Genomic DNA, 26504 nt, shown 5'->3' on the forward strand with positions numbered 1-26504 from the left:
TGCATGGTTAGCATTTAGCCGTGACCTCTGACCTCCATGCATGTGTTAACTGGGAGCGTACCATTTGTCCCCGTAGGGAGGGAGGGAGGGGGTGGGATGATCCCGGGCGAGGGAGGGGTGATGGGGGCGGGGTGGGGGGGGGGGGGGGGGGTGTACGCTGAGGTCGGATCCTAATCCTTCAGGCTTGACTGCATCATCACGGACATGTCGGCTTTGGACCTTTGAAAATGCAAAATGCTCCCTGGACTTTTTTGTGCTTGATTTCATGGACGGCAGCGGCAGGTAAGACCATCAGGTGTGTGTGTGTGCGTGCGTACAGGTGGAAGCAACGTGTCGACTTCCTGTCAAAGCAACGCCGTCATTAGACCGCCCTTGCCGGCGTGCGAGCCACCTCCTGTTAAAATGTAAAATAACAGCTACGTACGATCTCCTAAACGTACCTGACAGGTGAGCAGACATCAGCCACGGCGGCCTTTGACCTCTTAAGGTCACAGACGTGTGAAATCGTTCTGATTTTTATTTTTATGAAACCATATTTCTAAATGTGTGCCGTCAATCATCAATGAGAGATTTTTTATTGGACCACCATCACTAAAAGTGGCAAAGGTACGCCATCTGGAATTCCCGAGTGAAATGGTCTGTTCCAGGGTCAAACTGCACGCTAATATTAAGCATACTTGACTGGTGACAAAGATGGAGGATTGTTTTCATATTCTCCTCAAACAAGCGTAAAAAGAAGCCGTACAAATGTTAAGGATAGTAAACATTTGCTGACATGGCCGCGCAAGCTAAGCTGTGCTAGCATGCACATATGATAAATATGATAAATATATGACATATATGATGCAAACAATCATGCAAGTGTAAAAAGAAGCTTGTTTTTCCATGACTAAGGTGATTAAATCATTCCAAATAAATCAATAAAATAATTAATAAATCATCAAAAATGACAAATACTAAAATAAATAATGTGAAAAAATAGAATAAAATAATAATAAAGACAAACGTGTAAATAAAATAATTTCAACAAACGAATTCAATAATATGACTGAAACAAAATAAATAATAATAATAAACAATAATAAATAACAACCAACATAATTGAAGAAATAAGAAATAAAATGTGTGATCTACACTAATTCTACAACATGCAAGTGGAAAAAGAAGCTTGTTTTTCCCTCACTAAGGTGATTAAGTCATTCCAAATAAATCAATAAAATAATTAATAAATAATAAAAAATGACATAAATATTAAAATAAATAATGTGAAAAAATAGAATAAAATGATAATAAAGACAAACGCATAAATAAAATAATTTCAACAAATGAATTCAATAACATAATAACTGAAATGAAATTAATAATAATAATAATAATAAATAGCAACCAACATAATTGAAGAAATAAGAAATATAATGTGTGATCTACACTAATTCTACAACATGCAAGTGGAAAAAGGAGCTTGTTTTTCCCTAAGGTGATTAAATCATTCCAAATAAATCAATAAAATAATTAATAAATCATCAAAAATGACATAAATACTAAAATAAATAATGTGAAAAAATAGAATAAAATAATAATAAAGACAAACGTATAAATAAAATAATTTCAACAAATGAATTCAATAACATAATGACTGAAATAAAATAAATAATAAATGGATAAATAATAATAATAATAAATAACAACCAACATAATTGAAGAAATAAGAAATAAAATGTGTTCTCTACACTAATTCTACAACATGCAAGTGGAAAAAGAAGCGAAGCATCGCTGGCATGTCCGATACAATGAAGTCATTACGTTTTTTTAGGAGAAACTTGGAGCGGCCGCCGGACGTTACGTAAGAGCCAGATGTGGACCGACCACCCTGCCCCGGATTAACATGCAGTGTTTACCGTCAGGGATTTAAAAATCACAAAGAAGACGTCAAAATGTCCAAATGGAAAAAATCACGCATGACTAAACAATTATTATGATTATTATGATCATGATTATGATTGACGGCATCCACCCATGCATACCAAAACCACATTCAAATACCGTAACTAATAACAGCGTCCAATAAATCCAATCGGAATAAGAAATATTTCCAAGTGACACAGGCGGGCGGGATTAGACCTCTTAACCTTTGACCCCTGCAGGTTGATGAAAGTGACTGTGACACTGTTTGTGTTGTCAGCTCGATCGTGGCAGGAAGGTCATAGTTCGTGGTCTCTGCCGCCGAGCGCCAGGAGGATTCCCGGGAGCATCGCAAAGCCGCAGCGGGACCGGCGAGTCTCCCCCCAGAGGGCACCATGAACGACCCCTACCAGAACAACGTGAGCCAGCAGGTGAGCGAAGGAGGCGAGTACACCTACGGCCAAGATGGCGGCGGCGGCGGGCGGGACGGGTACCCCTACCAGACGGACTACCCACCCCAGGAAGAGGACGCCGCCAGCGACGCCACCGAAGGCGCGGATGAGGACGAACAGATGTACGAGGGCGAGTACCAGGGTATCCCGCACCCGGATGAGATCAAGGAGGCCCGGCGGGCGGCCCGGCTGGAGGCCAAGAGGAAGGCCCGGCAGGCCGCCCGGCAGGAGGAGCAGGAGGAGGAGGACAACCTACCCGAGCAGTACGAGAGCATCATGGAGGACTGCGGCCACGGACGCTTCCAGTGGATGCTCTTCCTGGTGCTGGGGCTGGCGCTCATGGCCGACGGCGTGGACGGCTTCGTGGTGGGATTCGTCCTGCCCAGCGCCGAGAAGGACATGTGCATCTCCAACGCCAACAAGGGCCTGCTGGGTAAGTGGGCGGGGAGAAACACTGTCAGATGTACAAATACTACATAGTGTACTATATAGTACTATTTCACTATTCACCTCGGCATGTTAGTCATATGGCTGCATGGTGTTCAAGTGGTTAGCGTGCAGGTCTCACAGCTAGGAGATCCGAGTTCAATTCCACCCTTGGGTATCAAGGTTGTTGTCACCGTTTCTTTGAGTACTCCCCCCCCCCCCCCAATTCCAAAAACAAATTGTCCCATCATATGGTGGGAATGGTTGTTTGTCTATATGTGCCCTGTGATTGGCTGGCCACCAGTGGACCTCGCCTCTCGCCTCAAGACAGCTGGGATAGGTTCCAGCACCCCCGCCCTGGCCCCTCCCACCCTTGTGAGGATAAAATGGATGAATGAATGAAAAAGTTTCCCATTCTTTATAAGTTTTATTTTGGTAATATTATGACTTTATTTCCATAATATTTGGCTTTCCTCCCATAATTCTTTTTTTTAATTATTATTTTTTTTAATTTTGGTTATAATATCGTGATTTTTTTTTTAAAGTGTCTTTTCTATTTCACATTAAAATAACATTACCAGTTTATTCCCATAATATTGCAACTTTTTGACTCACATTTGACTTTTTTGGTAATATTTAATGGTAATTCTTAATTCTATGTAAATTACAGATTTTTTTAAATTTATTTTTCAACTGATTATTACAATACTATTTTTTTAACTTTATTTTACTTTTATTATTTTATTATGTATTATTTAATATTTACTTTATTATTATTATTATTATTATCATAAAGTTTTTGTCCAACTGAATTTTCAAAATATTACAACTTGTTAAGACAAATATTTCCTTTACTATATAATTTTTCCTCATAATATTACATAAGCTGATGTTTTCATATTTTGGCTTTATTTTCTTGCTGTTTTTTGTAGTAGTTTACTCGATAAATGAGATTTGTAGAATGTGGTGCAGGTCAGTAAAAAAAGACGGCGTGGTCTAAAAATGGCCCCCGGGCCGCACCTTGGACACCCCTGGTTTTAATGTCCATCCAAACCCATCTATGTACATCTTTGGTTTGTTGCTGTGCTGCTTGGGCTGTCGGTCCGTCTGTTGATGCGTTACTTCCTTTTCAATCAATTCGTTCCCGCGTCAGACTTATTCCTTCTTTCTACGCTCCCTCCTTCCTCAGCTCCTTTGTTCCTTCCTTCCTTCATCTGTTTGTCACTTGGTCTGCTCGTACTTGGGTCCGTTTGTTCATTCCTCCATTTGTTTGCTGGTTCCTTCCTCAGTTCGTTTGTTCCTTTGGTCAGCTCCTTTGTTCTACCGTTCCTTTGCTCGTTCCTTCTTCAGCTCATTCATTTATTTAACTCGTTCATTCGTCGTCAGTTTGTTCCTTCTTGCATTTGTTTGCTCGTTCGTTCATTCCTTCCTTCCTTCCTCCCTCCCTCCCTCCCTCCCTCCCTCCACACGGCTGGTTCGTTCATTCCTTAGTTCAGTTGTTTGCCAGTTTGTCCCTGAGGTTCTTCCATTCGTTCCTCAGCTTGGTTGTATTCCTTAGCTCATTCCTTCCTTTTCCACTTCATCCGTTTGTTTGTTCATCCTTGCTTGCTTGTTCGCTCCTTTGTTCCTCAGTGCATCTGTTCTTTCCCTACGTCACTTGTTCCTTCACTCCTTCGCTGTTCGTCCCTCAGTCAGATTGTTCTTCCATTCGTTTGCTTGTTCGCTCCTTCCCCGATTCGCTCATTCATTCCTTTGCTTGTTGTTGGTCACTTGGTCTGTTGGTCTCTCAGTCAGTTTGAGTCAGTTTAAGTCAGTCCCTAAGTCCCTAAGTCCCTAAGTTTCTTCGCTCATATGTTGGTCACTTGGTCTGTTGGTCCCTAAGTCAGTTTGAGTCAGTTTAAGTCAGTCCCTAAGTCCCTTCGCTCATTTGTTGGTCACTTGGTCTGTTGGTCCCTAAGTCAGTTTGAGTCAGTTTAAGTCAGTCCCTAAGTCCCTAAGTTTCTTCGCTCATTTGTTGGTCAATTGGTCTGTTGGTCCTTAAGTCAGTTTGAGTCAGTTTAAGTCAGTCCCTAAGTCCCCAAGTTTCTTTGCTCATTTGTTGGTCACTTGGTCTGTTGGTCCCTAGGTCAGTTTAAGTCAGTCCCTAAGTCCCTAAAAGTTTCTTCGCTCATTTGTTGGTCACTTGGTCTGTTGGTCCCTAAGTCAGTTTAGGTCAGTTTAAGTCAGTCCCTAAGTTTCTTCGCTCATTTGTTGGTCACTTGGTCTGTTGGTCCCCAAGTCAGTTTGAGTCAGTTTAAGTCAGTCCCGAAGTTTCTTCGCTCATTTGTTGGTCACTTGGTCTGTTGGTCCATGAGTAAGTTTAAGTCAGTCCCAAAGTCCCTAAAAGTTTCTTTGCTCATTTGTTGGTCCCAAAGTCCGTTTGAGTCAGTTTAAGTCAGTCCCTAAGTCCCTAAGTTTCTTCGCTCATTTGTTGGTCACTTGATCTGTTGGTCCCTAAGTCAGTTTAGGTCAGTTTAAGTCCCTAAGTCCCTAAAAGTTTCTTCACTCATTTGTTCCTCCGTTTTTGCATTCTTTTGTTCGTTCTTCCATTTGTTTGCCGTAATGCTTCGTCCCTGAACATTCTTTCGCTCGTACGTTCCCGCCCTGCTTCCATGGCTCCTTCATTTGTTCATTTGCTTCTTCTTTCCTTCACTGGTTCCTTGGTTCACTCCTTCGTTCGTGGTTGAAACAACATCAGTCAGCCATGGAGGTTTGGAGACGACCAACCCAATGACTTGTTTACGTTTGGGCAAAGTTCATTTTACACGACTGCCGCCCGCAGGTCTGGAATGTAGGCGTACCGAGCCTTACGTCACGATGTCAAGCTGGCACGCATCTCAGGCCGCTCGTTAACACCTTCTGTGACAAAAGCCACAAGAACATCATGAAAGAGGACATATTGACACTTTGGACATATATCCATTAGCAACTGCGATCAGATGCTCCCCGAGTTGAAACAAGAAAGCTAAGACAACAAGGGTTAGCTTGCCATGCAGCTGAGGCTAGAACGACTGGACCCGGGTCACATAAAGAACTACAGAGAAGAACTGATGGGCCATAAAATGCTGCATAATGTTAAGTGTAGTGCTTCACATAGCTGACACGTCAGGTGTAGGCCAGATTCCGACCCACGGAGCGCATCTTCTAGCATTCATCCCAGGGACCATGTGCACACCAGAACCCGGCGGGGCTGGGCCTTACGGAGACGGGCGCTTTGGCGTGTGGAGCGTCGCAGCATTTGGACGCTCCACTAGTCCACAGGAAGACGCACACTATGGCTCCACGTGCCGCTAAGCCGCTTAGGCCCGCTGTAATTAGGGCTGTGTAGTAAAACACCGTGCAGGCGGGGGCGGACGGCGAGGTAAAGGTCTGGAGAGGACGCTCATTAGCACCGTGCTTTTTATCACGGCCAACGCGGCCGCTCGCTGCTCGGGGGCCGAGATGGCCGACTTTCAACACCTGCTGACTGATTCCCAAAGCGTGTGAGACGGCCATTAACAAACGCTAACCGCCGCAAAACACATTTTCCACCAGCGCCGGGAGCCCAACTTCCATATTTTCACCTCCAAATGACTCTGACCTTTACTTCCTACTCACATTTGTGCAAATGTCGCCGCTGTTCACGTTCCCGCGTGAATATCACCATTCTTCATCAAGTTACTGTGATAAAACACACCATATCAAACTTCATTATGGGCATCTTTGCAACCATACAAGGCTAAATGGCGTCCCCCTGTGGACATCACAGGTATTGCATGCTGCTGTGCACTCACAGGTCACAAACAGGATTTTAAGATAATAAAAATAATAATAATAATAATAAGTATAATAAAATAATTACTGATGAGCTACTTCCACTTACTAACTCATCAGTAATAATAAATAATCATAAACAATAAATAATTAATTTTCTATTTGATTTGATTTGTAACACTTTATATATTTCACGCTAATTTGTCAGGGCTACAGAGGATTAAAAACACCACTTGACAGAAATTAAGCATGAATTAAATGTAAATAAAACAAAAAAAAATAACAAAACAAATAAAACAAATGCTAAATAAAGCCACCTTCAAAATAAAATAATCAACAAAATATTGAAAAGAATAACCCAATTGTTATATTATATTACTAATAACAGTTATTTCTTTATTCATTTATTGGGGCCCTTTAAAGAATGTAAAGTAACAAATATCATAATAATAATTAGAAAAATATATATTCGTCCAACAAGAAAAACTATGTCCTTGTTCTAAATAATAAATAACAAGAATAATATTTTAATAAAATAAAATAAAATAAAATAAAATAAAATAAAATAAAATAAAATAAAATAAAATAAAATAAAATAAAATAAATCTCATAGTGTGTGGTGTTTTCATACTGGAGCAATACAGATACAAAAAATGTATAAAAATGTATTTTCCATGGTTATCATTGGATGCTACTTGGTGGTGTTTTGAAATGAAAAGCGCCCATGTTGATGTTTACTGATGATGCATAGCATGATGATGTTTGCTGAAGGTGTCGTGCTGGGTGTGATTGCAGTGGACCGTCTAGGTGTGATATCACGTGATGCACAGTCGATGCCGTATCATGTGTGAGCAACACAATACTTGCTTTGTCGTCAGGCCTGCTGGTGTACGTGGCCATGATGGTGGGCGCCTTCGTGTGGGGGGGTCTTTGCGACAAGATGGGCCGCAGGAAGTGCCTGATCTACGTCCTGAGCGTCGACCTGGTCTTCTCTTTCCTGTCGTGCTTCGCTCAGGGCTACGGCTTCTTCCTCTTCTTCAGGTTCTGCTCCGGCTTGGGGTGAGAGATGAGATGTACATTTCATTTCCTCTTCTTTGCAGCTTTTCGCACTTGCCTGACCTTTAGCGTCAGTAACGCTCGGGCTCGAGTCGCTGATTGTCTTCTATTTCTCCATTTGCACGGGAAGTCGCATTTCTGCAGCACGGGCGGAGCCCTGACATTTGATTTGGATGAGTAATGAGAAGCTCATGAATGCATCCACATTGTCATCTTTACTGCAGAGGGGCCACAAATCAACTGACTTTTTTTTTTAAACAAATATATAACAATGTGATTTTTTCCCTTTATGGTTGAGATAGCATTGGAATATTAACTATAAATCTTTTGCATGTAGAGTGGAGCACAATACAATGATGATAATATATTCCTAATATATCATAAGCTCCAAATAAATGCAATGTTTGCATTTGTAGATGACCACAATCTACCCCTTGTGACATCATCTTCCAAGACAGTGGAACTTCCAAGTCATTCAACCTATTGACCCCAATATAAGACAACCATACATTAATATAAGAAACCATGCCCAGCCTGCTGACCCCAATATAAGACAACCATATGTGAATATAAGACGGCAAGCCCAGCCGACTGATCCCAATATAAGACAACCATACATGAATATAAGACACCATGCCCAGCCTATTGATCCCAATATAACACAACCATGAATATAAGATGGCATGCCCAGCCTACTGACCCCAATATAAGACAACCATACATGAATATAAGACAACATGCCCAGTCTACTGACCCCAATATAAGACAACCATGAATATAAGACACCATGCCCAGCCTACTGACCCCAATATAAGACAACTATGAATATAAAACAGCATGCCCAGCCTACTGACCCCAATATAAGACAACCATACATGAATATAAGACAACATGCCCAGTCTACTGACCCCAATATAAGACAACCATACATGAATATAAGACACCACGCCCAGCCTACTGACCCCAATATAAGACAACCATGAATATAAGAAGGCATGCCCAGTCTACTGACCCCAATATAAGACAACCATACATGAATATAAGACACCATGCCCAGCCTACTGATCCCAATATAAGACCACCATACATGAATATAAGACAGCATGCCCAGCCTACTGATCCCAATATAAGACAACCATGAATATAAGACTGCCTGCCCAGCCTACTGACCCCAATATAAGACAACCATACATGAATATAAGACGGCATGCCCAGCTTACAGACCATACATGAATATTTTTATCGGTATTGCATGAGTTAGCAAGTGCCAACGCAAAGCCAAAGCAAAAGCAAAGCAGGCACGTGCGTTGAGGTCGTACCTGATGGAGCATCTTCTCTTGCAGAATCGGCGGCGCCATCCCCATCGTGTACACCTACTTCACAGAGTTCCTGCAGATGGACAAACGTGGCGAACATCTGAGCTGGCTCTGCATGTTCTGGATGCTGGGGGGCCTGTACGCCTCCTTCACTGCCTGGGGAATCATCCCGCACTACGGTTGGCACCGCGCACGTAGATAGACCGAGCTACGCTCTGGACCAGCCCCGCCCTACATGAAATAGAAAACCCTGGAAAGAATCTTACCTCGAGTAGACTTTGGTCCATCAGGCACCTTCCGTCTTTGCAGGCTGGGGTTTCGCCATCGGCACGGAATTCCAGATGCACAGCTGGAGGCTCTTCATCCTGGTGTGTCTCCTTCCCGCCATGGCCGCCCTCGTCGGCGTCGTCTTCATGCCTGAAAGCCCTCGATTCCTTCTGGAGGTCAGACCTTGAGACACATGCTAACTCGCAAACTAGAGAGCTAGCGACCTAAACGGTAGCCTTCAAGTTATTTCCTTTAAACTTAAATAGCCAAAAACTTACCACTTCCACACAGATAGGGAGGATAACTATTAACAGTTATTTAACCTTTAACATGAACATTAATCAAACGTAATAATTTTTTCTGGGTACATGATACCATACAGCATCCATATCAAACTTGCACGGGCCGCACTAACATTAAACTTTCATATCAAGGCGGGGGCCTCAAACGAGTGTCCTGCAGGCCACATTTGGCCCGCGGGCCGCGTGTTTGAGACCCCTGATCTACGGCGTATCTGCTCATGCGTGGTGTCGCCTGGCGTGCTCTGCCTCGCCACCGCCATACTTAGCACTTCCTTTCAGCCATGCTCCGTCACAGCAACGTCCCCATGGCGATGCCAAGGTAGCGAAGGCTTGCTAAGCCGTCAGCGGAACACCACGCGGCCGTGGCGGGGCCCATGCAGCACATTGTCAGGCCTCTCACCACATGCGGTATTGGATACGTGTGGCAAAGACAAACACGCTTACACAACTGCATACCTGGCTGCACCCAGGCGCACAAAAATAGACCACCGCACTCAATTCTTCTATTTCCTTGCTGCTAAGTGGGGGGGGCGTGTTTCTTCAAAAAATGACATTCAAAGAAACTAAGCTGGAGCAGTCCCTCGTTTATCACAGTGATAAGTGAACTTCCTCAAAATAGCATTCCTTATTTATTCATTCATTCATTTTCTTCCGCTGGAGCCTATCCCAGCTGTCTTCGAGCAAGAGGCGGGGTCCACCCTGGACTGGTGGCCGGCCAATCACAAGGCACATATAGACAAACAACCATTCACACTCACATTCATACCTATGGACAATTTGTAGTGGCTAATTAACCTAGCATGTTTTTGGAATGTGGGAGGAAACCGGAGTACCCGGAGAAAAGAACATACAAACTCCACAAAGAGATGGCCGAGGGTGGGATTGAACTCAGGTCTGCGCGCTAACCACTCAACCACCGTGCAGCCGAATATTTTGCTACTTGGAGCATAGAAAACCTGTTTACAACCTTCTCAATATAGGCGACATATATGACTTAGTGGCAGCTAATTAAGGCTTAATAAGTCATGAATAAGCAGTGTATAAAGCATGAATAAGGCATGAATAAGTGGAAAAAATTAATCATACAAATGTTTTGTTTTTTTTTTAAGAGTGCTCGACACGACGAGGCATGGATGATCCTGCGTCAGGTCCACGACACCAACTGGAAGGCCAAAGGCGAGCCGGAAAGAGTCTTCACTGTGAGTTCAGTTGTGGACGTAGAACACATAGTCCACTCCATACCAGCAGGGGGCAGCGTCACTTTCATTTTTCACATTTCTCGATAAAAATATGAAACCGTATGAAGACTGAGGCAACTTTTCCCTTAGCTTTGACTCTACACAAACACTTCCTTCATGATTTGGAGTGCATGAAAAGTCGTGTCAGCTCTGAAAGCCGCTGTTGCGACGCAGGTGACCAACATCAAGACGCCGCAGACGCAGGAGGACGAGTTCATCGAGATCCAGAGCGACACGGGCACCGCCTTCCAGCGCTGGACCGTCAGACACCTGACCATGCTGCAGCAGGTGGACACACGCAACACGCCACCCTTTGCCCGGCAGAATTCCTGACTCATGCCTTGTGGGCTTCCTGTTCAGGTGATGGCGAACGTGATGTCGTTGTCGGCGGCGGAGCTGCGACTGCAAGGCCTCTTCCTGGTGATCGTTTGGTTCTGTCTGGCTTTCAGGTACTCCACTCAGAAGCTCATTGTCGTTGGAAGCGTGACAAACATCTTTGTTGGTCTGTGTCAGCTACCACGGACTAGGAGTGTGGTTCCCTGACATGATCAAGTACATGCAGTACGAGGAGTACGAGTCCAAAGTACGCGTTTTCCATCGGGAGCGCGTGGAACGTTTCCACTTCAATTTCTCGCTAGTCAACCAGGTTCACCGCGAGGGCGAGTACATTCACGACAAGTACGTCGCCGAAGCTTCGCCCATTTGCTTGACATCCAGGCGGAACGGGAATTGAGGTGTGCACCGCTTTTGTTTCAGGTTTGAAAACATCGAGATTAAGTCGGTGAAGTTTGAAGAGTCGTTGTTCGAGAACTGCTACTTTGAAGACATCAAGTCCACCAACACCTTCTTTGAGAACTGCACCATCAAAAACACCGTCTTCTACAACACAGGTACGCCCCGCCCCCTTTTTTTCACCTGTCAAATTGCCTTGGAAAATAAATCAGCATTGTTATTATCAGGGATGATCCAATCGGGTTTCATGCTGCCGATACGATCATCCATGAGTGAAACCAGGGGTCTCAAACATGCGGCCCGTGGGTCAAATGTGGCCCGCAGGACACTAGTTTGAGGCCCCCGCCTTGATATGAAAGTTTAATGTTAGTGCGGCCCACGCAAGTTTGATATGGATGCTGCATGGTATCATGTACCCAGAAAAAATTATTACGTTTGATTAATGTTCATGTTAAAGGTTAAATAACTGTTAATAGTTATCCTCCCTATCCGTGTGGAAGTGGTAAGTTTTTGGCTATTTAAGTTTAAAGGAAATAACTTGAAGGCTACCGTTTAGGTCGCTAGCTCTCTAGTTTGCGAGTTAGCATGTGTCTCAAGACCCTGCAGTTGCGCAATATGTTGTAAATAAAAAGAGTATAAATGTGACTATAGGCGTGTTTTGTCATGTCTACAGGGCTCTAATAATGCTTTGTTCATTTTAATCTGAAAAAAATAATTTGTCTACCCACCAACTATATGTGGTTTCTTAAGTTTTTATTATTTGCCATTTTATTATTATTATTATTATATTTATTTATTTATGATTGATTGATTTTCTTTATTCTTGATTTGTTTATTTATTTTTCATCTTATTTTGTGCAGAAAAATAAAAATTAAGATATTTGAGAACAGTGGACTGTTTTATCAGAGCTTTTCTTGTAAAAAATCGAAACTAAAGGAAAGTTTATTCATTTTTCTTTTTTTAATAAATGCATTTTTTGGGGTTTTTTTTTTTGGAAAACCTGATGCGGCCCAGTCTCGCCCAGACCCTAGCTCCAGTGGCCCCCAAGTAAATTGAGTTTGAGACCCCTGACACACATGCAGTGTAAATGTTGACATGTACTACTGGCTATTAGGACGTTTCTAGACTGACGCCCACCCAACATGGAGTCAGAAGTGGTTGCAGAGGCCAAGCGTGTCAATCATCTTTGGCCCGACGCAACCCCGCACACAACAAACGTTCCTCCTGCACTAAAAGTGCAACATAAAGTCTGAGAAAGGTCTCAATTTTGACATGATTGTGTCTTTGTTGTCAATCGTGGATATTTTGCACTTTGTTCTGCGGTCCCTGAAGGCACCACGATTAATCATAAGTGGTGTCCAATGTTGTCACTCACCAGACCTGTGGCAGGAGAAGTTCAAGAACTGCCGCATGGAGAACGCCACCTTCCTGCATCCCAAGAAAGGCTGCCATCTCAACTTCCAGGAGGAGAACGACATCGTCATCTACATGGTCAGCTTCCTGGGCAGCTTAGCCGTGTTGCCCGGCAACATCATCTCCGCGCTCTTCATGGACAAGATCGGTAGAATCCGAATCATAGGTCAGTTCCTGGACGCCGGCGGGACCTGTTGGTGGAAACGTGAGTGGAATTGAACTGTGACGTGTGTGTGTGTGTGTAGGTGGTTCCATGCTAGCGTCGTCCGCTTGTACGTTCCTGCTCCTGCTGAGCTTCAGCCAAGGAGCCGTGATATGCTGGCAGTGTCTCTTCTACGGCGCCAGCGTGGCGGCCTGGAACGGATTGGAGGTCATTTCTGTGGAACTCTACCCCTCCTCTAAAAGGTACAATTTCACTAATTTCCACATGCAAATGTTGGCAGGTATGAAAACAACACCAAGACACAGAAACACAAAATGGCCGACGATCAGCGTGTTTTCCATTCTTGTTGTCATTCTAGCAAAATTACGTCATACGCAGACAAATACTCAAACGTCACCTGAAAGACAAACATAAGAGAGTAAAAACTAGCAGTCGCAATTTTTGTAGCTTTCATAAGCATTAGCTTCCTTGCTAGCGTCTACATAAAGTTATACAAATGCTTGTCGGATTGTTCATTTTAATAACTATTATTCTTCATTTACTCAGCTGTAAAATAAAGAAGCGTCTTGGTCATGCTAGCTTAATTAATTTTAATCTGAAAAAAAATAATTTGCCTACCCACCAACTATGTGGTTTCTTAAGTTTTTATTATTTGCCGTTTTATTGTTATTATATTTATTTATTTTCACAATTTTGGTAGCTTTCATAAGCGTTAGCTTCCTTGCTAGCGTCCACATAAAGTTATACAAATGCTTGTCGGATGGTTCATTTTAATAACCATTATTCTTCATGCTAGCAGACAGAGTCAATAGCATTTTGTCAATGACCATTATTATTATTATTATTATTATTATTCATTTACTGGTGAGATTCATGGTAATGCTAGCTGACAGATGGTAGCTTGCGAAGCTTGAGTCGATAGCATTTTCAATGGGATTCTTATCCACTTTAAAGCAATAAACGTCGGAATAACAGGAAAAAAAATAACAGGAGAATAATTAAAGAAATAAAGATAAGACAAAAGGCAAAAATAAGAGCTATTGCTGGTGTTAGCTTACCTGCTAGTATCCACAGAAGTGCTGAATCATTCCTGGGAATGTTATGTGACTGGTGGGACCATGTTAGCCTGCGAAAATCTATTAGCATGATACCAGTAAATGAATGAAAAGCTAGCTAAGAGCTAATTTCCACTACTAGAGCAATATTTCAAAAACAAAAAGACAACTTTTTATGCATGTTTTCTGATTCTGTGGCAGGGGAACAGCATTTGGCATCCTGAACGCCGTCTGCAAGCTGGCGGCCATTATTGCCAGCTTCATCTTTGCCGCGTTCGTGGGTGTCACAAAGATCATCCCCATCTTCTTGGCCTTCTCTGCGCTCGTCTGCGGAGGTCTTCTGGCGCTCAAGCTGCCCGAGACCCGGGAGAAGATCCTCTCTTGAAAAGCCAAAAAGTCCCGCCGCCGCCGCAAAAAAAAAAAGACCGGGTCGCCAACCACGGCCGTGAGTCATTTCAAGAAGCGGAACATTTACGGAGAGGAGGAGGAACGGCGTGGAGAAGGTGTTGGTTAGAGGATTGATATGTTTTACAAGATGTCTGGTTGCCTGCGTGGACTTTGACTTCCTGTTCCTGCTGCCGCCCGGATCATACGTGAACAAGAAACTAGTGTTTTGTCTTTTTACTTGTCCTGTTTTCCAGTTTACATGCTATAGCTTGGCTTCAACAAGTAAACACCAAGCGGTACGCTTCCATTGTTAAGAATTATCCGGACCAGGATTGGGGCCACTTTTACGTTCGATACGAAAAAACGAGTCGTCCATTTGTGGCCTTTGTTCGCTGGCTGCTAACACTGTCAGTAACGCTAATCTCTTTGGCTTTCCTGACGCTAGCATAGCAATGTGAGCTAACATTCACGCTCACGTTTTAACAGCAACATCAAGCTAGGTTAGGATCAAAGGATCCAAGGATCAAACTTCTAGTTGACTCATGGCAGTGCTTTAGTTTAAGTTGTGTAGCGAAGCCTGTTTTTGTTGGGGTTTTTTCACCTTTTTCCTTTGCGACGTGAGGAAATTGAAAGTACAGTAAACCTCGGATATATCGGATTCAATTGTTCCCACTGGTTTTGTCCGATATAAGCGAAATCCGTTATATGCGTATACCGGAAAATGTCTGTTTTACGCATATATCGGATTTATATCCGGTATATACGTAAATCGGATTTTATCCGTTATAAAAAGGCACTTCCTTGACTATGTTTCCAATGTACCTGGACGCGCAGGCAACGCTGCAAACGCTGCAAATGTCGTATAGCGGCCTGTCACGATTCGGCGAATCGGAGCGCCACGATGCGGCCATCAGATATATGCGAGGGAAATTTAATGGAAATGCATTGGAACGGGACTGGAGATTTTGTCCGAAATAGGCAAAATCCGTTATAAAAAATCTGATATATGCAATGAATTTTTATTGGAAATGCATTACAGAAAAATTGGTTCTTTTTTATCTGTCCGTTGTGAGCGAATTTCCGATATATCCGAGTCCGATATATCCGAGGTTTACTGTAGTAGCGTGTAGTAATACGTCAATGGAAGTGTACCGCTTGGTGGAACGTTAGCTAGCAAAAGACGCAAACCACATGAATGCGTCTTTTCCAAAATGAAAAGCCTGCACTTATGAATACCCTAGCTTCTTTTCCATGGACTTCAAGGTCACTCTAAGGAAACGTCCCTTTTCTCCTTCCTGCTGGTCCTGAGCGGAGGTAGTGTGTCATGTAGCCTTGTCGTGCTATCTAGTACTTTCTCTTTCTTTTCCGTGTTTCTCTTGTGGTTGTTTGTTTTTTTTTTTTAATGGGAACGAGTGTATTGGTTGTTTTTGCTATGATGCTCGTTCTCACACAACCTTCTTCTTCTTCTGACAACGTGTCAACATTTCTAAGGCGTGTGTTACTTTCTTGGCATGACCGTGTGTGTGTGTGTGTGTGTGTGCGTGTTCAACACAATAGTGTGAGTGTGATATACGTGCTGTTTGTGCTTGTACATGCCGTAGCGTGGTGTGACTTAGCTGTATGCTAGTAGCGCTGTCATGACTTGAATAAAGGCCAGGGATCCCACCTTTCTGTGTCGTCTTCTTATGGTTCATATAATATAGACTGGATTTAGTGCAGAGGTGTCATGTTTCAAGATGGCGCCGCCTTGTGTGCAAGCTAGTTACGGCAGCCCTTTATCTTCTGATGTGTTTTTCGTGTTTCATATTGCGCAACTGCAGGGTCTTGAGACACATGCTAACTCGCAAACTAGAGAGCTAGCGACCTAAACGGTAGCCTCCAAGTTATTTCCTTTAAACTTAAAAAGGCAAAAACTTACCACTTCCACACGGATAGGGAGGATAACTATGAACAGTTATTTAACCTTTAACATGAACATTAATCAAACTTAATAATTTCTTCTGGGTACATGATACCATACAGCATCCATATCAAACTTGCACGGGCCGCACTAACATTAAACTTTCATATCAAGGCGGGGGCCTCAAACTAGTGTCCTGCGGGCCACATTTGGCCCGCGGGCCGCGTGTTTGAGACCCCTTGAGCTTGATGACAGCCACTTCTACATGAATATAAAGAAAGTCACATGTGACCCGCACGATGTCATTATGTTGACGTGAACATCGTATGCTAACATAACATGCAGGTGTGAGTTAGCGGTGCTAAGAGGAGGACATGTTGACTTTGGCTCAGGTGCCAAAAAACACACTGATGATGATGATGATGATGATGATGTGACCGCCATCTTTATCAACATTTGACTGCTAGAATATCCATCCCATCATCAACGTGTGGTATTGTTGCTAGGATATCCACCCCATCATCGACGTGTGGTATTTTTTGCTTCCATTGGTATGTTTTAAGAAATCTAAACTGAGCATGTGCAACAATGAAGTTTATTGCCCACCTCCAGCTACCCCCCCCTTCACACCTAAGGTGCCTAATATCACCCCTTCATTCACAGCAAGCCCCCACACCACCCCCTGCACTCCATTACAAACAACAGCATGCCTGCAACCATCACAATAAATGATATACATCATGAAAACATAAATATAGGTTACTGTAAAAATATGATTATTTCTGCTTTATTTTTTCTACCTATTTTTCCAACGTGTATGAAACATATTAAGGCAAGGACTGTGGTATAAAATGACAATAGCTAGAATGTAGCTTGTGCAGGTTAGGATCTTAACGAGGCTTTAAGTCGAGCTATGATATTTAAAGCAAGAAGGGGGGGTAGCTGTTAGCTGATCAAAAGTTTAGAACAGGGGTCTCAAACACGCGGCCCGCAGGCCAAATGTGGCCCGCAGGACACTAGTTTGAGGCCCCCGCCTTGATATGAAAGTTTAATGTTAGTGCGGCCCGCGCAAGTTTGATATGGATGCTGTATGGTATCATGTACCCAGAAAAAATTATTACGTTTGATTAATGTTCATGTTAAAGGTTAAATAACTGTTAATAGTTATCCTCCCTATCTGTGTGGAAGTGGTAAGTTTTTGGCTATTTAAGTTTAAAGGAAATAACTTGAAGGCTACCGTTTAGGTCGCTAGCTCTCTAGTTTGCGAGTTAGCATGTGTCTCAAGACCCTGCAGTTGCGCAATATGTTGTAAATAAAAAAAGTATAAATGTGACTATAGTCGTGTTTTGTCATGTCTACAGGGCTCTAATAATGCTTTGTTCATTTTAATCTGAAAAAAATAATTTGTCTACCCACCAACTATATGTGGTTTCTTAAGTTTTTATTATTATTATTATATTTATTTATTACTGATTGATTGATTTTCTTTATTCTTGATTTGTTTATTTATTTTTCATCTTATTTTGTGCAGAAACATAAAAATTAAGATATTTGAGAACAGTGGAATGTTTTATCAGAGCTTTTTTTGTAGAAAATGGGAACCAAAGCACTGAAAAAGTTTGTATATTTTTCTGTTTTTAATAAATGCGTTTTTTTTTGGGGGGGGGGGGGGACCTGATATTTTTACATACATTTTTAATCATATATTTGTTGTTTATTTTTAATTTTATTTAATTATAATAACATTTTCTTATTGCATTATTTCCACTTTTTTAACTGGAAAGAATAGTGAGGCATATTTTGGGAATAATGAATACATATTATACAGTATATACCATATATCATTCCAACTATATTCAACTCAGAAATCCCAGCAATTCCCATCCTTCCAGATCATTCCAAGAATGTTTTCACCCCCCCCCTTTCCACTCCCTCCCCGGGCCGCCCCTGGAGGTCACATGGGGGCTGGCTGGAGGTCTGTGTGTGGAGGTCCAGACAGGTGGCAGGCAGCCCGGCCTCAGAGCCTGCTGTGGGTGGGCGTTCACCCCCGAGAGGTGCCAAACTGTCCGCCAAACTCCCACAGCCTCACCTCCGGCTGGGCGGACGGCCGGGGTCGCTCTGCGGGTTCAAGCCCGGTTGGCTCTGCCCTCCACTTGACACAGCAGCCGAGCGTCGTAGCGTCCTTAACTAGCTAGTACTTCCAAGCATACTTCATATTTCTATGTACTTGTTGACCAATTTTATACTGCAGGTTGGCATCATGCGATATTACATAGTACAGTATATAATACACGGTTACCATATTACCATACATTATACAGTATACTTTCCAGTTACCATCATACCATAGAGTATACTATACACAGTTACCATCTTATCATACAGTATACAGTATACTATACAGTTAGTTATTTGATTGAGGAAAAGCACTCATTTTTAAAATATAATAGTAATAAATAATAATGTATAGTCATTTTAAATAATTCTACTCTATTTGCACGCTACTTTCCTAACCAGTAATATTGAATATTTAATATAATTATTTAAGAAGTTATTATTATTTTATGGAATTATTTCATCATCTCGGGGCGGCACGGCGGTCTAGTGGTTAGCGCGCAGACCTCACAGCTAGGAGACCAGGGTTCAATTCCACCCTCGGCCAGTTTGCATGTTCTCCCCATGCATGCATGGGTTTTCTCCGGGTATTCCGGTTTCCTCCCACATATCAAAAACATGCTAGGTTAATTGGCGACTCCAAATTGTCCATAGGTATGAATGTGAGTGTGAATGGTTGTTTGTCTATATGTGCCCTGTGATTGGCTGGCGACCAGTCCAGGGTGTACCCCGCCTCTCGCCCGAAGACAGCTGGGATAGGCTCCAGCATGAGGAAAAGCGGAAGAAAATGAATGAATGAATGAATTTCATCATCTCCATCATACAAATATTAGCATGTACGCGCACGCGGGATGCAGCCTAGTCAAAACGAGAGGAGGCGGCAAGGTTTAGAGGAGGTTAGCGGAGGTTCCTGAGCGTTCTCACAGCTGAGGTGTGAAGCGACACCTTCTCATCAGCATGAAAGCCTGGCACCTCCATCACTCACTCGTCCGCCATCAGACCACATTTCAACATCTGATGACGCCAAGCAGGTTGATCCGACCTAACCTGGGAAAACGCCCAAAGCCTACAAGCATGACGAGTGCGGATACATATGAAGAGGGTTAAATAACCACTGGTCTTAAAGGTACAGTACGTGATTATTGGCAGTCCGTCACAAAGTGTGTAAACTTAACCGGTCGTGTCCGCAGCAACAGGTGTACCTAATGAAGCGTCCACTTTCCCGCCACTCTCTCCTGTTGTGAGCCTCTGTTCACTGTCCCCCCCCCACACACACACACACAAAAAGTCAAAAAAAGAAGTGAATGCAAGCGGAATCCGGAACACACCCCCAAACTAGGGACATGTGCCAAAGACATCTCAAAAAGCACAAAAAGTGTTTATTGTTATGAGGAGGAGTCAAAAATCACACCTCTGCTTCTGCAGCTCCTCTTTCCCAGCCTGAGACCCTGCAGCCCCCTTCGGTGTGTGTGTGTGTGTGTGTGTGTGTGTGTGCGTGTAGTGGAGAATGTGCGGAGGTGTCACTTGGCACCTTGTGGGCCCGGCCTGGACTTAAAGAGCAGGAGCTGGGAGCCGAGCAGCACTCGCAGCCTCAGTCCGCCCAGCCAACATGGACGCCTCTCCTGTCCTCAACTACGGCATTCAGTACCAGTGGTTCTCCGACTCGGACCTCTCCGGCATCTCCTCCCCGGACACTTTGTCCCCGGTTCACTCCATGGACTCCAGCTTGTCTCCGACCTACCGGCAGCCGCCTCAGTCCGCCCCCAAGACCACCAAGTCCGGATACTCCCCGGCGATGAAGGTTTCTTCCCGCTCCGGGTCGGGGCGGAAGACGGGCCGGGCCACGAGAACCCGCAGCAAACAGCGGGAGAGCGCCAGCGAGAAGGAGAAGCTGAGGATGAGGGATCTGACCAAAGCGCTCCACCACCTGCGCTCCTACCTGCCGCCCTCGGTGGCCCCTACGGGTCAGACCCTGACCAAGATCGAGACCCTGCGTCTGGCCATCCGCTACATCTCCTTCCTGTCCGCCCAGCTGGGCCTCAGCGAGGAGGTCCTGTTCCAGAGGAGGGAGCAAGGAGACACCTCGGCCAGCGGCGCCTCCTCACCGGACATCCTTGCCTACTTCCAGCGTGGACTCCCCGTGGTCCAGTCTAGCCCGCTGCAAGGCCAGAACCTGAACCAGATCCAAAGCCTGTACTCCTCTGAGGGTCAGCCTGGAGTGTTGCATTCTGGGAACTGTACTTTTGGACTGAGCAGCGCCCCTCAGAGAGAACCCATGGTGCCTGCGGGATCATCTTCTCAGGTACGTCCTCACCAGGTCATCTTTTGAACAGCAAAAATCAGCTACTTCCTGTCTTTTGACTCAACATCCTGTTTGTATATTCCATACAGATGGACGCCAACGACTACTGCATCCCGTTGGTGCCGAGACACTACTGGGCCTAAAAACATGGCCGCCGCCGCCACCCCAACCCAGGTCTCGCCGTCATCCAACAACATACTACTTCCTGTCTTCAAAACATGGTCGCCGCCACCGAAGCAGGCTACTTCCTGTCTTAAAGCGCCTCACTGTGAAAGGACTAATTTATTTGTTTTCGTGTATTTATTGCTGTCCTGTCTTGTAAATACCAACAGCTTATTTTTATATACTTCTTCAAATGACTATTTATAATAAAAATGTGCAAAAGGAGTTTTGTTTGGGGTCCCATGATTAGGATGCTGCCATGTGGCTGATAGAATAGAATTGGACATGTTACATATATTATAAAAGTGTATAATGCTAGCTAAATATTAGCACTGCAGTGTACTTGTACACCTCCACCAGTACACAACCACAATAATACCTCTACAACCACGCTCACATTCAAACCTATGGATGGAGAAAAAAACAACACAAAAAGAACACGTAAACTCCACACACTCCACTCCTGGCTGTGTGGCCAGCATGCTAACCACTCGTCCACCGTGCAGCCATCCATACAACATAACATAGCATAACATAACATAATGCAACGTAACATTACATACCGACCTACAGGTTGGAGACAAGAAACTCTGAGGTTACTCACGCGTTATTTCACGCTGCAGTCGAGTCTTTCTTCCTGACGCCGTTCCTCTTACTGTAGCGTTTTTGTAACCTTGCTAAAACAGTAGCTGCAGTCCTCCTTCCACCCCGAGATGCATTCACAGGACTCCATCATGGCGCCGCATGGCCGCGTAACTTCTGTAATGTAACTTCTGTAATGTAACTTCCTTCAGCATGTACATAAGTACAACCTTTTATTTGATAGTTAGTATCCTCCTCTGTCTTTTAGATGTACAACATTTCGTCCACATTGGGGGTTTTGTCAGGGAGAAAATTGTAATGACTGTAAACTCAAGCTAGCAAGACACGGCTATCGGCAGGGCGGCACGATTGATTGACAATGGTGTACAGCCAATCAGGACGCAGAAGACAATTGGCGGTGCAAGACAGACAGACAGAGACTCAATTTCCCACAATGCAATTCTTCTTAAAGGGCCAGGCTCGGCTTGTAAAGACGTAAACGCTGTAATAAAAATATAGAGGGAAAGAACCGCAACATTAAATTATAAGATAATACAGCACAACATAACACAATATATGCTGAATTATAATAATAATTATAATAATAATAATAATAAATATAATATATTTAAATTATTATTTATATAATTTATATTATTATATCTAATAATAAATATTCTATTAACATAATACATTTCATCACAGCCACTATAGGTCGATACTGATGGTCTGGAATTAAAATACAACAAGGAGAAGTTCTATGGCTCCCTCTTGTGGACATATGGCCTCATAATCTTTAATCAGCCCAGCGGTTGCTTCCTGTCTGAAGATATTTGGAGGTAGTAAAAGATCAATTAAGTCAATCATTTATAACTGTTTTTTTCCATGGTGGCTGGATGACATTCATCTCTTTTTACAACTTTTATGTCATAAAAAAACAACACAACACACAAAATGACATATTATATTTTTGGTGCAATGCATTGGTCCGATACCTGTAGTATGTTTTTGCAGGATAGATGACACAAATATTCTTATTTTTACACGTTACTTCCATGCTATACTCTATCCTGCAGCTCACCTGTGTGTCACCTTCTATTTCTTCCCCACTTTCTGCTCCATGGTTGCACTTCCTGGGTGATAAGAAATAAAGAGCAAGTTCCACCTGACGTGAAAAGGTGCCTCAGAGTTGATTTAGTGTGTGGGCGCTAATGGAGGTCCTTGGCACCACCCGGTCTAGACTTGAGACCCTAATGAGCCACCAGGGAGGGTTTTGAGGATGCATGCAGATCTCCATGCATATTGACGCTGTTTGCTTTGCCACCTTCTCCTGGCCTCATCTCATGTGGGCTCCTAATGAGTTCAGGCACCATGATGGAACCTCTTGGCCCCCTTTCATCACCCTGCTGCTAATCAGAGTTGAAAGGTTAACGCCGCCGTGATGATTAGTCCATTAGGACGTGGAAACGCACTCACGGCTTCATGTGGATCAAGGTGAATGTATATGATGTTTATTCTCATTGTTATTGGTTTTCTTATGATTATTATTGTCCTGCTGGTGCACATACACACCAGTACTACGATAGTACTACTACCACAGTAACGAACCAATACCACCTAGCATCTTTTAGGATCCCACCAGTCCAGGGTGGACCCCGCCTCTTGCCCCAAGACAGCTGGGGTTAGGCTCCAGCGTCCCCCCCCCCCCCCCCCTCCACGACCCTTGTGAGGATAAGCGGTCGAAAATGCAATACATATTTTTTTATTTTGTTTTAAAAATATTTGCCTTTTTATGTTTATAGAAAATCTAAAAAAAGTTTGAAAAATATAAAAAAATCTATAAAATTTTTACTTTAGAGATACAATTTTAAATACTTTTTTCACCATGTTGTACTATTATAAATACATATTCTTGTTGTTTTGTTGTGTTATAGACCATGTTATGCACTTCAATTATTATTACATTATTATTATTACATTTAAATATATAATTTATAATTATGTTCTAAATATAGAACTTAGGATAGAAATTATAAATGAAATATTTCTCATTTGTACAGATGGTTTTATTTATTATTTATTTGATTTATTTGATTAATATATTATTTATATTTATTATTTATTTTATTATTATTTATTTTATTATTATTTATTATGATTTACAATTCAAACTAGTGAGGACAAGTTGATAAAAAAATGCACAAGTGAATGAATTTGTAATTATATAAATATAACAAGCATTCCATTCAATGATAATTAATAATGTATAGTAATATAATGGATTGTGTAAACACGTTGTATTAGTATTGTGTAAAATGAATATAAATAAATAGTAAAGTAAAAAAGGAAATGATGCCTTCCATGAGAATAAAAGCGTATGGACGAGGTCAAGCAAAGTCAAAAACAACAACTCTGCTCTCACGGCCTCTCGTTTTTCTTTCTTTCTTTCTTTGCCCTGAAGGTGAGGATGCCAGCTAATTAGAAGACGACACCTCAGCCTGGGAGCAGGAGACAAAAGTGACACGCCGCTTTGTGGGAACGCCACAGTCTTGGAAGGACATCGACCCCAACAGCTATGTTCAGTATCGGTCAAAGATATGCACAAAATGTACATACAATAACTTATGAAATGTTAAAAACTATATATAGTGTACACATAGTAAATTTTAATTTAATTTAAAAATATTTTATTAAAAAATGTTTAAATGGAAATGTTTTCAAGATAAAATAATTATGTAATGATATTACTTATTAATAATTAAATTGCATCCATGCTAAAAATAAAATTCAAATTATAATAATAATTAAGTTGCAATTATTTCATAGTAATGATAAATAATAATAACCACTGGCTACGTTCAGCATCGGACAAAAATATGCACAAAATGTAGAATAACTTATGAAATGTTTAAAAAATATATAGTGTACACATAGTAAATTTTAATTTAATTTAAAAATATTTTATTAGAAAATGTAATAATAACCACTGGCTACGTTCAGCATCGGACAAAAATATGCACAAAATGTAGATTAACTTATGAAATGTTTTAAAAAAAATTGTGTACACATAGTAAAATTTAATTTAATTTAGTTTAGCTTAGTTTAATTTAATAAATAATATTTTTTTTAGAAAATGTTTACATTTAAATGTTTCCGTTATAAAATAATTATGTAATGATATTACTTATTAATAATTAAATCGCATCCATGCTAAAAATAAAATTCAAATTATAATAATAATTAAGTTGCAATTATTTCATAGTAATGATAAATAATAATAACCACTGGCTACGTTCAGCATCGGACAAAAATATGCACAAAATGTAGAATAACTTAAAAAAAATAGTGTACACAGTAAAATTAAATTAAATTAAATTAAATTAAATTAAATTAAATTAAATTAAATTAAATTAAATTAAATTAAATTAAATTAAATTAAATTAAATTAAATTAAATTAAATTAAATTAAATTAAATTAAATTAAATTTAGTTTAGCTTAATTTAATAAATATTTTTTTTAGAAAATGTTTAAATTTAAATGTTTCCGTTATAAAATAATTATGTAACGATATTAATTATTCATAATTAAATTGCATCTATGCTAAAAATAAAATTCAAATGTGTGGTGTGTAAGAAATGAAAGAATAAGAATGAGTGGTTGAATCCAAGAACACCCAAAAAGCAGTTAGCAAGGGTTAGCATGACGGAGCATCCATGCAGGTTTAGAAGCTCCCGTGTTGGCTCCCGTGAGGTCGTCCAAACAGGAGAAGGTGCCAAGTCGCCCAGCTGCCTGGGCACACGTTGCCATGCCGCCCGGCCGGGAACAAAGTCTTTCAGTTCAAGTCTTCCTGAGTGAGCAAATCCCGAGCACCGTCAGAGATGATGTTTGGAAGCATGATGGAGATATGGAACTAGGTGGATCTCACCATCAGTGCTCCCAAGTCCAAGGAGGTTCTTTACGATGCCCCCCCCCCCCCGGGTCGCACCTTGGCCCAGAGCTGGAATCTTTCCCATGGGAACCCCCGGCCGAGGTGTGAGGCCATCTCCCATAGCCTGTGAGGGTGCAGAAGGTGCCGCTTCGCACCTCCCTCCCCATATATGGAGCAGCCTTGGAGCTCCTTCTTCACTCCTTCTCCCTGTCCTTCCTCCGCAGCAGCACTGAGACTCAACGTCAGCCATGGAGCTTTCTTTCTCCTTGCCGTTCCAGCTTCAGGAGAACTTCCTCTTTGAAGAACTCCTGGACAAGACCTGCGACGCGGCGGCCCACGACGTGGCCTCAGATCCTGGCTACTTCAGCGCCGGGAGCAGCCTGTCCCCGACCTCCTCTGAGGACTCCTTCTCCTTCTCGCCCGGTTCCCTCCAGACCAACCTGGCGGACGCTTTGGACTCTTTCTTCTTCAGCGGTCCTCCTCCCACTCCTGTTCTTCCAAAGTCCCCCCCTGCTAAGAAATCCAGATCCAGGTATCCAGGAAAGAAGCGTCAGACGGCCAGCGAGAGGGAGAAGCTGAGGATGAGGGATTTGACCAAGGCTCTTCACCACCTGAGGTCCTACCTGCCGCCCGCGGTGGCCCCAGCGGGTCAGATCCTGACCAAGATCGAGACCCTGCGCCTCACTATCCGCTACATCTCCTTCCTGTCCGCTCAGCTGGGCCTCAGCGAGGAGGTTCTGGAACAGAGGAGGTCCTCGGGTTGCCCTGAGGCACCCCAGACCCTCAGCCAGTTCTTGGGTCAGCAGGACGGGGGCTTTAGGTCGCATGACCACATGTTCTCCGTGGAGCCTCCATATCAGGTTAGTTCACCTCCATCTTCTCCTGTGTGCTTCTCCTGACTTTGGGCATCTTTTCTAAGCAGTCCTTCTTTTCATAGGCGGACGTTGGCTTCAACGGCGAGCAGTCGGGGTCACCACTGCCACAGCATCGAACCTTCTGTGGCCGCTGCTGA

The 26504-nt window shown here is 42.7% G+C and overlaps 3 protein-coding genes across 4 annotated transcripts; all 3 read left to right on the forward strand.

Annotated features, from left to right (window-relative positions):
• The first annotated feature begins 145 nt into the window (after nucleotides 1-145).
• On the forward strand, nucleotides 146-16172 carry sv2ba (synaptic vesicle glycoprotein 2Ba). 2 transcript variants are annotated; one of them, XM_058078825.1, is made up of 13 exons: nucleotides 146-282; nucleotides 2183-2787; nucleotides 7451-7631; nucleotides 8972-9123; nucleotides 9254-9387; nucleotides 10623-10712; nucleotides 10926-11039; nucleotides 11112-11200; nucleotides 11265-11429; nucleotides 11508-11641; nucleotides 12863-13063; nucleotides 13143-13302; nucleotides 14317-16172. In XM_058078825.1, the coding sequence occupies exons 2-13, from the start codon at nucleotides 2298-2300 to the stop codon at nucleotides 14498-14500; spliced, it is 2094 nt and encodes a 697-aa protein (XP_057934808.1). In that variant the 5' UTR covers nucleotides 146-282; nucleotides 2183-2297; the 3' UTR covers nucleotides 14501-16172. The 2 variants fall into 2 exon arrangements, with proteins under 2 accessions (XP_057934808.1, XP_057934809.1); XM_058078826.1 differs by lacking the exon at nucleotides 146-282 and having other exon boundaries at nucleotides 2167-2787.
• A 3954-nt stretch (nucleotides 16173-20126) lies between these two features.
• Nucleotides 20127-20962, forward strand: LOC131132341 (mesoderm posterior protein 1-like). The gene is made up of 2 exons (XM_058077879.1): nucleotides 20127-20819; nucleotides 20909-20962. Exons 1-2 carry the CDS (start codon nucleotides 20127-20129, stop codon nucleotides 20960-20962), a joined length of 747 nt encoding a protein of 248 aa, XP_057933862.1.
• Nucleotides 20963-25740: 4778 nt separating this feature from the next.
• mespaa (mesoderm posterior aa) lies at nucleotides 25741-26504 on the forward strand. The gene is made up of 2 exons (XM_058077880.1): nucleotides 25741-26352; nucleotides 26430-26504. Exons 1-2 carry the CDS (start codon nucleotides 25741-25743, stop codon nucleotides 26502-26504), a joined length of 687 nt encoding a protein of 228 aa, XP_057933863.1.

The sequence above is a fragment of the Doryrhamphus excisus genome, chromosome 7, assembly GCF_030265055.1.
Source record: "Doryrhamphus excisus isolate RoL2022-K1 chromosome 7, RoL_Dexc_1.0, whole genome shotgun sequence".
Lineage (NCBI taxonomy): Eukaryota > Metazoa > Chordata > Actinopteri > Syngnathiformes > Syngnathidae > Doryrhamphus > Doryrhamphus excisus.